The sequence below is a fragment of the Hyalella azteca genome, unplaced genomic scaffold, assembly GCF_000764305.2.
Source record: "Hyalella azteca isolate HAZT.00-mixed unplaced genomic scaffold, Hazt_2.0.2 contig10325, whole genome shotgun sequence".
In the NCBI taxonomy this organism is placed as follows: Eukaryota; Metazoa; Arthropoda; class Malacostraca; order Amphipoda; family Hyalellidae; genus Hyalella; species Hyalella azteca.
The window spans coordinates 81,761-94,982 of NW_025940369.1; the positions used below are offsets into that span (position 1 = coordinate 81,761).

General features: G+C 45.5%; 2 protein-coding genes across 2 annotated transcripts in view; both read right to left on the minus strand.

The window, feature by feature from the left end:
• Positions 1 to 6,783, minus strand: part of LOC108680405 (rootletin) — a 21,942-nt gene extending 15,159 nt beyond the window's left edge. The window contains exons 1-7 of the mRNA XM_047882382.1: positions 6,646 to 6,783; positions 5,294 to 5,477; positions 3,462 to 3,661; positions 1,909 to 2,076; positions 1,531 to 1,655; positions 916 to 1,035; positions 417 to 532 (exon numbers count right to left, since the gene is read on the minus strand). Of these exons, the coding sequence (XP_047738338.1) occupies positions 417 to 532; positions 916 to 1,035; positions 1,531 to 1,655; positions 1,909 to 2,076; positions 3,462 to 3,661; positions 5,294 to 5,477; positions 6,646 to 6,652 (920 nt within the window). The 5' untranslated portion in view covers positions 6,653 to 6,783. The remainder of the gene's footprint in view (positions 1 to 416; positions 533 to 915; positions 1,036 to 1,530; positions 1,656 to 1,908; positions 2,077 to 3,461; positions 3,662 to 5,293; positions 5,478 to 6,645) is intronic.
• Positions 6,784 to 8,719: 1,936 nt separating this feature from the next.
• Positions 8,720 to 13,222, minus strand: part of LOC108680409 (centrosome-associated protein CEP250-like) — a 41,210-nt gene continuing 36,707 nt past the window's right edge. Inside the window, exons 15-18 of the mRNA XM_047882383.1 lie at positions 12,928 to 13,104; positions 11,199 to 11,429; positions 10,431 to 10,625; positions 8,720 to 8,896 (exon numbers count right to left, since the gene is read on the minus strand). Coding sequence (XP_047738339.1) covers positions 8,720 to 8,896; positions 10,431 to 10,625; positions 11,199 to 11,429; positions 12,928 to 13,104 — 780 coding nt within the window. The remainder of the gene's footprint in view (positions 8,897 to 10,430; positions 10,626 to 11,198; positions 11,430 to 12,927; positions 13,105 to 13,222) is intronic.

Below are 13,222 nucleotides of genomic sequence, written 5' to 3' on the forward strand. Positions count from 1 at the left end.
ATTTACCTTGTCTGCAAGGCATTTACCTTGTCTGCAGGGGATTTACCTTGTCTGCAGGGGATTTACCTTGTCTGCAAGGCATTTACCTTGTCTGCAGGGGATTTACCTTGTCTGCAGGGGATTTACCTTGTCTGCAAGGGATTTACCTTGTCTGCAGGCGATTTACCTTGTCTGCAAGGCATTTACCTTGTCTGCAAGGGATTTACCTTGTCTGCAAGGGATTTACCTTGTCTGCAAGGCATTTACCTTGTCTGCAAGGGATTTACCTTGTCTGCAAGGGATTTACCTTGCCTGCAAAGGAATTTCCCTTGTCTGCAAGGGATTTACCTTGTCTGCAAGGGATTTACCTTGTCTGCAAAGCATTTACCTTGTCTGCAAGGCATTTAGGGGATTTACCTGGTCGGCAAGGGATTTACCTGGTCTGCAGGTGAGCTTCCCTCGCGTTGTGATGGTCTTCAAGCTCCGCCAGACGTCGCTCCACCAACGCGATCTCCGCGTTCAGCCCTTCGCGTTCGCGTTCATACTCCGCGACCTGAAAAAAAGCTTTGCACGTTATGTTTGGAGAGCAAATATAACGTTATATATTTATATATTATACATATAACGTTATATATTTTTATATTATATACATAACGTTAAATATTTATATAACGTTATATATGTGCCAAGCACATTCCTTTTGTGAACGTTATCTTATGAATGTTATCTTATCTTTCACGTTAATTGTGTGAAAATTTTCAACATAAACGACGCAAGATTCGCGTCAGGTACAGGCTGGTAAAACATGGAGACACGGTAACTGTACTTCAGAGAAATAAGTGGCATTTGTCCAAATATCGATGCCCTCTTCACCCTTTCGTGGGTCATCCTGACCTAGTATCACCAAGTTTATGACCCATGTGGTCCTTGACCCACCTTTGACTTGAGGCGGGCTGCCTCGTGCCTGGCCGCCTTGTGGCGCTCGTCCTCTGTGGCGATCCTGAGCCTCAGCGCCTCGGCCTCCTGAGCCTTCGCCACACCGTCCGCCTCAGCGGCCTGCATGTCAGGCCTCATTAATGTCGCCAGCACCAAACTGGAGCGGCCAATTACTCGACTAAGTAGTAGATTTATCCAGAAAAAATACCGTACAACCCACCGGTTGTGTCATACCTTACTTAAGGTGATAAGATCCAACCGTCGAGATCATGACAAGGCTATTTAACGCGTGTAGAGCTGTACATCTTAGCTAATACAACAGAAGTAATTATATGAAGCTGAGGCGTATAAAATTCTACGAATTGTGATTAATTTAAGATACTGGGAACGACGATTTACTGTCGTTCATTATTACATTTCTAACCAAAATAATTTTCAAGGGAGAGAAATGAAAGATTTGGTGAAATTTCTCTTTAGGGTTTCTGCAACAAAATTTTTTCGAGGGTAATTTTTTCGGGAATAATTTTTCGAGGGTAGTTTTTAGGGGGTACTTTTTTCGAGGGTAATTTTTCGAGGGTAATTTTATTTCTAGCATATAAACTTATTTCTATTTACCTTGAGTCTATTAGCAGCGTCAGCAGCGGCTCGCTGAGCCTCTTGCTTGAGCAGGTTCAGCTCACGGAGCTGACTCGTGAGACGGGCTATTAGGTCAGCGTTTTTGCTCTCATTCAGCTCCATGTCTGCACCAGACAATACAGACAACAAATTATTAATGTGTGATTAGAATAGTGATATAGCATAATGGTTAATTCAAGTTTAGTTTGACGTCACTATTAAAAAAAGTTAAATTCGAACTTCGAGCGATTCTTCGGGCATTTTGTCAATAAGACATGTATAAAGTTAATATTCTATCTTGTAATTAAAAATTCTTCGACGTAAAATAACATGCGGCCTAGAAGAAAATGTATAACTATCCGTATTATTTTTGCTAACTTGAAATTTTAGTTTCGCGATCATGGAGTTTCTTCTGCAAGTCTTTCTTCTCGTGGTCAAGTCCCTTGACGGCCGCTTGGAAGTCCACCGTCCTCCTCTCCTCCGCGGCCCGAGTGTCCTCCATCAGGCGGGACACCTCCTGCTGCAGCAGCAGCTTCCCGGACTCCACTGAAACACATGGAGTTCCTTATGCTCCATTTGGGACTCCACTGAAACACATGGAGTTACTTATGCTCCATTTGGAACTTATGCTTCATTTGGGACTTATGCTCCATTTGGGACTTATGCTCCATTTGGGACTTATTCTCTATTTGGGACTTGTGCTTCATTTGGGACTTCTGCTTCATTTGGGACTTATTCTCTATTTGGGACTTGTGCTTCATTTGGGACTTATGCTTCATTTGGGACTTTTGCACCATTTGGGACTTATGCTCCATTTGGGACTTATGCTCCATTTGGGACTCCACTGAAACACATGCAGTTCCTTACGCTCCATTTGGGACTTATGCTCCATTTGGGACTCCACTGAAACAAATGGAGTTCTCATGCTCCATTTGGGACTCCACTGGAACGCATGGAGTTACTTATGCTCCATTTGGTCACCCAGCCTCAAGACACTAGACATAAGATCATTTTAAGTAAAAAGTTCGTTTAGGGACACCAACCCAAGGCTATGCTGCAAGCACCACCTTGAACGACGACCAAGCGCTGCCAAAGTGGAAACAGCCCACATTATTTATTCTACGAAGCATTTATGGTGGCGTCTGGTTCAAACGAACTTTGAGGTCACATCACACATAAGATTAATAGATTTAACTAGTTGTAGTCTATAGATAAATAATATAATAATAGTTGTAAGTAGACCTCTGGCTTAGTTAAACTTCGCTGGCATTCCTCTACTCCGCCGTTCACTAGCTCACGTCGTACTTAATACTTAGACCGACTTACTTACACCACACTGTGTTCTCATTCAGTAATTATATTATTTTAAATGGGTCGCATTACTATCCTGTTACAGTCACGATTAAAGTCTCCAGCTACCCTGATACCCTCAGGAATTCTCCAGTATATGACACAAAATAACAGTCAAAATACGATCTCAAAAATAACAGTAAAAAAATGCAATACAACTCGTGAAGCAGAGTTAAACCCTGGAAATATATTCCGCATATCAGAACTCCTTCCCTTCTGAAGATCGCGAAACCAGAACCGCGCAAGTAATTTGCTTTCTTTAGTGAGAAGAGAAAATTCAAGTTTTTACTCCTACTCTTTTACCTTCCCTTCCCCTCAGCTACCCTCTCCCCCATCCCTTCTCCCTTTAGTCCCCCCAGCTACCCTCTTCCCCTTCCTCCCTTCCCTCCAGCTACCCTCATTCCTTCCCTTCCCCCAACTACCCTCTCCACCTCCCCCCTTTCCTTTCAACCTTCCCTTCCCCCCAGCTACCCTCTCCCCCTTCTTCCCTTCCCCCAGCTACCCCCTCCCTCCCTTCCTCTTACCTACCCTCTACCCTTCCCTTCTCCCCAAGCTACCCCCACCCCTCCCCTGCCACCTACCCTCCTTGATCTTGTCCTCGGCCTCCTGGAGGTCGTGCTGGAGTCTGGCGGCGTCCTCCCTGGCCGCGCGGAGGTCCGTCTTGATGGCCAGCAGCTGTCCTTCGTGCTCGCGCCGCTGGTCCTCCTGACGCGCCTGCGCCTCCCGCACGCGCCGCTCCAGCGCGTCCTTCTCAGCGCGCAGCTGCTTCTCATGGCCGGCGCTGAGAAGCAGAGGAATAAGTCAGCGCGCAGCTGCTTCTCATGGCCGGCGCTGAGAAGCAGAGGAATAAGTCAGCGCGCAGCTGCTTCTCATGGCCGGCGCTGAGAAGCAGAGGAATAAGTCAGCGCGCAGCTCCAAGCAGCAAATACCGAGCGCCGTTGAAAGCAGCATAAATTGCTGAGACAAAATATCGCGAGAACCAAATCGTTTAAAAGTAAATATTTTTTACATTGAAAACACGAAACGCACTACACTGAACAACGGCAAAGAATCATAAAATTTATGTCTTAAAAGTCAATACACCGTGAAATTGAATGCATTCTATATTGTTCACTTATCAAGTATACTACACCGCATCTTGAAACATTAATTTTCATGGACCTCATAAGCTCGCCCAAGAGGACCTAATCTGCAGCTCTAAGGTGCCAGACTCTACAAGGAAGATGACAAATTTGGTGAGAATATTAAAAAACAATAATAATTAAATAAACGCGTCATATTGGCCGACGAGTGACTCACTTCCTGCATGTAGCACGGATACGTTTTGTCGGGAAAAACTGAGTCAGGGTGACCCAAACAACGTCATTGGCCTAAGTCAAGGCCACTGACTTGAAAAAAGCCCTGGCTGGTGACAACCAGGGTTACTCAGAGAAGAACATCACTCGCCCGATACTGAGTTATTCATCGCCCATATGGAACTTTATCTCTTCTCGCCTCGCCATCACAAACAACCATCCATACCCCGGCGTGGGGAATTGCCTCCGAAGACCTAAAGATGGTTCCTACCGACCACCTCAAAGGGGGAAAACTACCTTCACATTCGTTCGTCCATGTGATCAACTTGGCAGTGCAAGTTCTTGACAGGCTCGTCGGCTAGAGCCTGTCAAGTGCTTGACAAGCTCGTGCGATTGACAGGCTCGTCGGCTGGAGCCTGTCATCAAGCACTTGACAGGCTAGTCGGCCTTTCTCTTCGCTCGTTCCAGATCACCACGAGGAAAGCTGTTCGTCTGCCCCGATTTGGTCACCTTGTATGCCCTCTCCTAGAGAATGACATCACACCAACCCACACGTTTGGGAAGAAGGCGGAACTCCATTCAGGGAGATTTCCTTCCTCACAGCGGGGACCGCCGTGAATAACAAGGTCTTCACCACATCCGAACAGCAATGAACACTCAGGGTCTGCTCGGTTACGATCGGGCCACTGCAGCAGTCGGATGTCCTAAGCGTTTATGTTTAAAGGTTTACCAAACACCGGCTGCTCTGAGTGCAGAGGCCTCCTCCTGTTTATCCTGCATCTTTTCGCCTCCATCCTTCTCACCGCCTTCTCTGATCTGCCCTATGGAGGCCACGGCTTCTTTGACCTCCTTCCATTACCCTGCTCATCTCCCTCGCCATCCGGCTACCCTCCGCAAGTAAAGCCGTCCCATGTGCGTGCGTGAGTACCGGCGTCACGAGCAATAACAAACACAACATCCCTCGGCAGCTTCGCGATGGTACTGACCTGACAGCATGGAGGTCCTCCCGCAGCTTAGCGATGGTGCTGACCTGACAGCATGGAGGTCCTCCCGCAGCTTAGCGATGGTACTGACCTGACAGCATGGAGGTCCTCACGCAGCTTAGCGATGGTACTGACCTGACAGCATGGAGGTCCTCCCGCAGCTTAGCGATGGTGCTGTGAAGCGTGGCTTCAGACGCCTTGCCAGCTTCAGCCTTGCTGCTGCCGGAGCGACGAAGCTGCTCGACTTGTGCTTCGTACGACGCCAGGTCGCGCTGTAGCTCCTGCACCTTCTCCTCCAGACACGTCACCTCCTGCTGGGCTGTGGGCTGCGTTAGTTGGGACTGTGACACTCATAAACTCCTGCACCTTCTCCTCCAGACACGTCACCTCCTGCTGGGCTGTGGGCTGCGTTAGTTGGGACTGTGACACTCATAAACTCCTGCACCTTCTCCTCCAGACACGTCACCTCCTGCTGGGCTGTGGGCTGCGTTAGTTGGGACTGTGACACTCATAAACTCCTGCACCTTCTCCTCCAGACACGTCACCTCCTGCTGGGCTGTGGGCTGCGTTAGTTGGGACTGTGACACTCATAAACTCCTGCACCTTCTCCTCCAGACACGTCACCTCCTGCTGGGCTGTGGGCTGCGTTAGTTGGGACTGTGACACTCATAAACTCCTGCACCTTCTCCTCCAGACACGTCACCTCCTGCTGGGCTGTGGGCTGCGTTAGTTGGGACTGTGACACTCATAAACTCCTGCACCTTCTCCTCCAGACACGTCACCTCCTGCTGGGCTGTGGGCTGCGTTAGTTGGGACTGTGACACTCATAAACTCCTGCACCTTCTCCTCCAGACACGTCACCTCCTGCTGGGCTGTGGGCTGCGTTAGTTGGGACTGTGACACTCATAAACTCCTGCACCTTCTCCTCCAGACACGTCACCTCCTGCTGGGCTGTGGGCTGCGTTAGTTGGGACTGTGACACTCATAAACTCCTGCACCTTCTCCTCCAGAGGGCATGCCTTCTGCTGCAGGGGGCTGATTTCAATGTAATTTTAAAGTTAAACCATTTACCACCTGCACTTGTACTGCGTCAGAGTGCTGCGGTGGTGCTACATTGTGCTGTACCCGTTGGCCTTACGATGCCACAAGTTCAGATCCATGCAGCGCAGCTATATGGCACCATGACTTAAATACAAAGACCTCTGGCCAACAACAGCGTTAGTCTACATCAAACTCATTTCCATTAACAAACATTTCATTTAAAATAAAAAAAAATTAAGTAAGTCCAATACAAAAAGTGGGCCACAACCCCACACCACACCCAGAAAAACAAATGGGTCATATTTCCCAAAAAATACACATTTTGTGCACGTATTACCATTTTGCCGCGTCAAACTTGGTCACAATGACCCACCCAAAAGCAAATAATGCATCATTATTTGGAAATAATCCCACTTATTCCTATGAGTTCAGCTTGTCCTTCTCACCGATCATGAGCGCCTGCCGCTTGTCCTCCTGGAAGCGGAGGGCGAGGTCGTCCTTCTCCCTGCAGAGTTTGTCCACCTGCCGCTTGAGGTTGGCCACCTCAGCGTCCTTCCGGGCGGCCGCGTCCTCCCTGTCGCTCTGCAGCGAGGGTGGAGAGGGGTGGTGAGGGGTGGTGCGAGTGTGTTTGAATGATCAAATGGTCACAGGCCACATCTGCAGCGCTGAAAATGCTTATGAATTGATATTGCAAGACGGAAAGTGACAAAAAAATTAATTGGAAGAATGAATGACATAAAACGTTGTTGAATGGGTCGTTTCACTCCGAGTTTTTTATAAAATAATATATTAAACGAAACGAAGGTGAGAGAGCGGGTTAAAAAATAGATACTGCCATATGTGATAGAAAAATTACTATGTACTTCTAATGGTAATTTGAAATGGTCAAGTTAGATGGGCTACAGTGATGGTACTCGCATAATGGTTGAATAGTGAATAATTTATATGGTAGGTTGGGCTGCAAATGTGTATGATAGTTGAACTCATGGCTTTGTGTTGACACTTATGCTATAAACTTTATATTGATTAAAGTGAACATCAGAATCACATAATGTTCAGCCAGCTTAATGTTAGCATGGTCAGTGAACGTAGTTCAATGAAGGCTAAACATGCAGCTCGTAGATTAGAAACATTTACTTTTGACTTGAAAATAAAGAGAATATAATATGAGTTTTTTAATTGGGTTTGGAAGCTCTAAGAGAGAAAGAAATGACACCTTACTTGGACACGCCATTAATTGACACCTTATATGACGCGAGACCAAAAATCTCATAATCGAAAATAAAAAAAATTGATGCATTACTAAGCTTATAGAGAACTAGTAATGATATTTTCCATGCTAAAGCTACAATCACTAAAAATATATACATTATAGAAAGTACATCGTTTATTGCATGCTGAAAAACTTTAGGGTTTAATGCTATCATGAAGGCCTGAATGTAGTTCACGTATTCATGTAAATACTGCATGGCAGTTATCAAAAGGCCGGTATGAACAGTAAAACCTAATAAAACATGTATGAATTAACATTTAACCTTAATGCAAAATAGTTGTTGTTGTTATATAATCAATAAAGTTTAACGAAATATATATAGCAGAAAGAGAATTTATCTACAAGAATTCGATAACGAGAAAATAGATGCTAAGTTAAGTGAATAAAAATTTTGAATTTTAAATGCAGAAACTCAATTTTCATACAACGAATAACCAAAGAAAAATTTTTTAGTAATGCAACATTAGATTTGTTGAATAGTACAATTTAATAAAAAATTACTTCAAGCGCATTTATTCAAAGTTTATCCAACAGATATGAGGTAATTTATCAACCTGAATTATCAGTTATTGCAAATATATATTTATTCATAATATAATCAATAATTTTTATTTTAGGTTAAAAAACCATCAAAATTATTAAACACTAAAGAGATGCAGACAAAGAGTAGATTGTAATTACCCAGGACAGCTGCACACAGGAAAATACTTGATTTAAATATACACATCGGTAAAAAATTTATTTAAAACCTTTATATGAAAAAATATTTCACAAAAAATTATTTTTCACCTGTTGGTTATGGAAACTATACAGAACTCAGAAGGCGATTTGATAATATAAGAAGTCTAAAAAAATACAATCTATTGTTGATATAATACAAAAATAAAATCTGTTTTTAATATAATATACATATAAAATTTATTGTTCATATGTACAATATTACACGCAATGCCCGTGGACTATCATTCAATAAGTGGCATAGTAATTATGTACAAATAGAAGCATTAAATCATATCTTCCAGAGCGTTATAATGAGTTCATTTCTGCTTCATAACTTCGCACTTTTCCTCACACAACTCTCATTCATTCTTCTGCTCATACTCCTACCTTCTCCCTCCTCGTACTCCTACCTTCTCCCGCCTGAGCGCCTCATTCTTGTGCTCATACTCCTACCTTCTCCCGCCTGAGCACCTCATTCTTGTGCTCATACTCCTACCTTCTCCCGCCTGAGCACCTCATTCTTGTGCTCATACTCCTACCTTCTCCCGCCTGAGCGCCTCGTTCTTGTGCTCATACTCCTCCTTGAGCGCAGTCATGCTCTTCTTGTGCTCAGTGTTGTGCTCGTCCAGCTGGCGCTCCAGCAGCGACTTCGCCTCGCGCACGCGGTTCAGCTCACCGTCCAGCTCGCGCTGCAGCTTGTTCAGCTGAACCAAATAATCATTATAAACAATTTAATTAACCTAAATTAGACATAAAATAATAAGCTATAATGTACAACACTTAATATTAATATATAAACGTGTCAACTTTGATTGGGCCATGTAGGAGATTTTTAACCACCCGGGCACCTTGCCGAGTTAGACGAGGATTATTTCACAGCTAGTTGTGTGTCTCAATCCCCCAACCCGCTGCTGCAATATTAGTGAACATCACAGCCCTGCCATCTCCCAGCATGCGATCAGGAAAGAATACAGGGTCATCAATATTTAGCGTTACAACTTTGAGTGGTTAGAACTATGAAATGAAACACAATTGTGAATGTTTGAAAATGTATTTATGTAGAATGCGGGAAAGAAGAATCTTGGATCTTTGGAGGCGTTTGTCAACAACTTGAGCAGACAGTTGGAGTTTTTTGACATGCTTGAATGGGGACAACTTTAGGTCCTTAATTCCGAAGAACAGTCGACATGGTTCCATACGACACATTTGACTGTTTTGCGAGTGTACTGATTTTGAAAAAAATTGTAACGCTAAATATTGATGACCCAGTAATTGCCTTCCGAATGTGCACAGATTTTAATTTTTAAGGAGAAGATGTCAGGATTTTATCAGTTGGTTCGAGCGAAAGGAAATTCTGTAGCTAGTAGAAATATTCAGAGATGATTGAATACAAAATATTTTGATTTTAGAAGAAGATTTACAAAAAGATTGGGCTTAACCCTCTACTCTCCGGGAGCATAATTTTCAACTTAAATTATACGTTAACTATTGAGTGTAACAACCTGTGTAAGTTTGTACGCAACAGAGAACATTTTATAGTTGTCGTACGTGGCGGCAACCATCAGTGCAAGTCATTTTGCGCTCACTAGAACGTATCCTTTTTGGGAAGTAGGCGCGTGACAATATTGCTCCGGTTACTCGTGTCAGGCGGTAGAAGATGTGTATAAGAGACAGCAGCTGTCCTTCGTGCTCGCGCCGCTGGTCCTCCTGACGCGCCTGCGCCTCCCGCACGCGCCGCTCCAGCGCGTCCTTCTCAGCGCGCAGCTGCTTCTCATGGCCGGCGCTGAGAAGCAGAGGAATAAGTCAGCGCGCAGCTGCTTCTCATGGCCGGCGCTGAGAAGCAGAGGAATAAGTCAGCGCGCAGCTGCTTCTCATGGCCGGCGCTGAGAAGCAGAGGAATAAGTCAGCGCGCAGCTGCTTCTCATGGCCGGCGCTGAGAAGCAGAGGAATAAGTCAGCGCGCAGCTGCTTCTCATGGCCGGCGCTGAGAAGCAGAGGAATAAGTCAGCGCGCAGCTGCTTCTCATGGCCGGCGCTGAGAAGCAGAGGAATAAGTCAGCGCGCAGCTGCTTCTNTACGGGAGAGAGATACGGGGGATGCGGGAGAGAGATACGGGGGATGCGGGAGAGATACGGGGGATACGGCGGAAAGGTACGGGGAAAGCTACAACACAAAACAAGAGAGCCAGGCAAATAATAAAACGCATACATTGTAATAATGAAAATGAAAAGCTTGCTCACCTCGAGCTCTGCAAGTCGCCTGCTGAGCGCCTCCTTCTCGCCTGTGAGCGCAGTGAGCGTCTTGTCGCGCTCAGTGAGCGCAGCGCTCGCGGCGCTCAGCTCGTCCTCGAGCGCATTGCGTGAGCGCTCGAGAGCAGCGGCGTGAGCGTGCAGCTCGTTGCGCTCAGACAGCGCGTCGTTCAGCTCGAGTTCAGCCTGCGCGTAGAAAACGCTGCGTAAGCTTCAGTTAAACTTTTATATAAAAACGCGCTTATTTTCCATAATATAGAAATAAAAAAACGCTCATTTCTGAGTTACGCCGACTCGAACGAATAAAAAAAATATAACTCAGTACTCACTGCAGTGAGTGACAGAGAGCGCATTTTCTCGTCGACGAAAACGTGAAGTTACGGACGGACAGACGGACAGACAGACGGACATACAGACGGACGGACGGACAGCCAGACGGACAGCCAGACGGACATGGCGAGCACAATACTGCATTTTTTCCATAAATGAAAAAATGCGCTAAAAATAGCTCATTTCTGACTTATGCCGACTCAAACGAAAAGATAACGGTGCAATTTTAACCCACTTTAATCTTTTATTATTTTCAATATTACTGTCATTTTTATATTAAATATATTCATATTCTGTATGTTATATTCTCAACTCTAGGCATCCTAAGCACACCTTTTAATACCTTACGGCCATCGTATTCTGTATGTTATATATTCAACTCTACGTATCCTAACCATTACCTTCTTATACCCTACGGCCATCACTGACCTTCTCCTTCTCAATGGCCACAAGGTTTGTCCTCTCGCCCGCCCTCACGAGGCTGGCCTCCAGGGCGGCCTTGTCCTCGTCCGCGGCGGCCAGGAGGTCCTGTAGGCGCTCGACCTCCGCGCGCAGCTCAGCGCGCTCCGTGGCCGCCGTGGCGCGCTCCGCCTCCAGCAGCGCCGCCTTCTGCTGCAGTGCAGCCTTGTCCTGACCTAGCGAGAGGTTGTACTCCTCAACCTGGGGGAGGAGGGGGGATTAGATTAGATAAGAGGAGGCTTTAGTTGATCGTGTAAAGCTTCACGTTTTAAAGGTTGTATTCCTCAACCTGGGGGAGGAGAGGGGGTTAGATAAGATACGAGATGCTTTAGTTGATCGTGAAAAACTTTACGTTTTAAAGGTTGTATTCCTCAACCTTTACGTTTTAAAGGTTGTATTCCTCAACCAGGGGGAGGGAAGGGGATTTGATCAGTTAATAGACGCTTTAGTTGATCGTGTAAAGCTTCACGTTTTAAAGGTTGTATTCCTCAACCTGGGGGAGGTAACGGGATTAGATCAGCTAAGAGGAGCTTTAGTTTATGGAGTAAAGCTTCACGTTTACGTTGATGGTAAAGATAGTGAGGATCGCGGAACCTGCGGGGTGCCGATATATAAGGCGGTAGGCCGGACGGCCGGGCAGTGAGGTGGTGGACGGCAAGGAGTGAGGACGTCGCCATGTGTTGTGGTGGTGGTGCTATGGTGATGAATGTGTTAGACCGACGCACTAGTAATTTAGACCGACGCACTGGTAAGTAATCACAATAAACCGGACGTGTTGGAGAGAGTTTGGCCGTACAAGACAGATGGACCGGCTGGATTTCTGGGCAACAATCAAAGAGTATGAAAACTCGTTAGCCTCCAACGTATTTGTTTGGGTTACTGCAGCATCGCGGTTGCCTGCAACATTCCGGAGCTGAGCTCTACGTCAGAGCTCAAGATATTAAAGTCAACTGGGGTGACTTCGGCCACCGGGGGTGACTTCGGCCACCGGGGGTGACTTTGGCCACCGGGGGTGACTTCGGCCACCGGGGGTGACTTCGGCCACCCCTACAGCAAACAAAAAACAGCAAAACAAAATAATAAACGTTGGTCAAAGTCACCCCAGTTGACGGTACCAGATTTTGGATGGTATTCGTTATCGACGTTAAAGCATAAGTTTACCAAGGGAACTAATGATATTTTCAGTCCAAATTTCAATGCATACAATAATTAGGAACCCTTTTTGTTTCAGTATATAAAAAAGGGAGGAAACAAACATGCACTTTCCAATAATTAAGAACTGATTGAATATTAATGCAAGCTGGCCCATCGATTACGTGAGGAGCATAAGAGGCAAGTGCATATTATTCTATAGTTTTAAGTTATATTATAAATATTATATTATTTTTTTTGTTATTATATTAGGTGCACGGCACACTTTGTTGAGCGTATGGCGCATAATATGCGAGTGCATATTATTATAAATTACTAAATTATATCAAATATATATTATATTAATACACATATTTTATTAGATATTTATGTTATATTATAGAATTATTATGATATTAGGCGCATGGCGCACCTTATTGAGCGTATGGCGCATAATAGGCGAGTTCATATTATTCTATATTATAAAATTATATAAAAAATATATTACTTTATTATATTATTATACATAAATATTATACCTTATTATTATATCAGGCGCATGGCGCACCTTATTGAGCGTATGGCGCATCTCAGCCTCCTGGCGCTGCGCCACGGCGAGCTGCGTCTCCAGCTCCGTCCTGGTGCGCTCCAGACGGCGCACTTGCTCCATGAGGTCCTCGCGCCCCTCCTCCAGCCGCTCCTCGGACGCCCTCAGCTTCCCTACGCTGTCGCTCAGCAGGGACACCTGCCATATGGAGGGGTTAGGGGGGACACCTGCCATATGGAGGGGTTATGGGGGACACCTGCCATATGGAGGGGTTAGGAGGGGATAGCAGGGACACCTGCCATATGGAGGGGTTAGG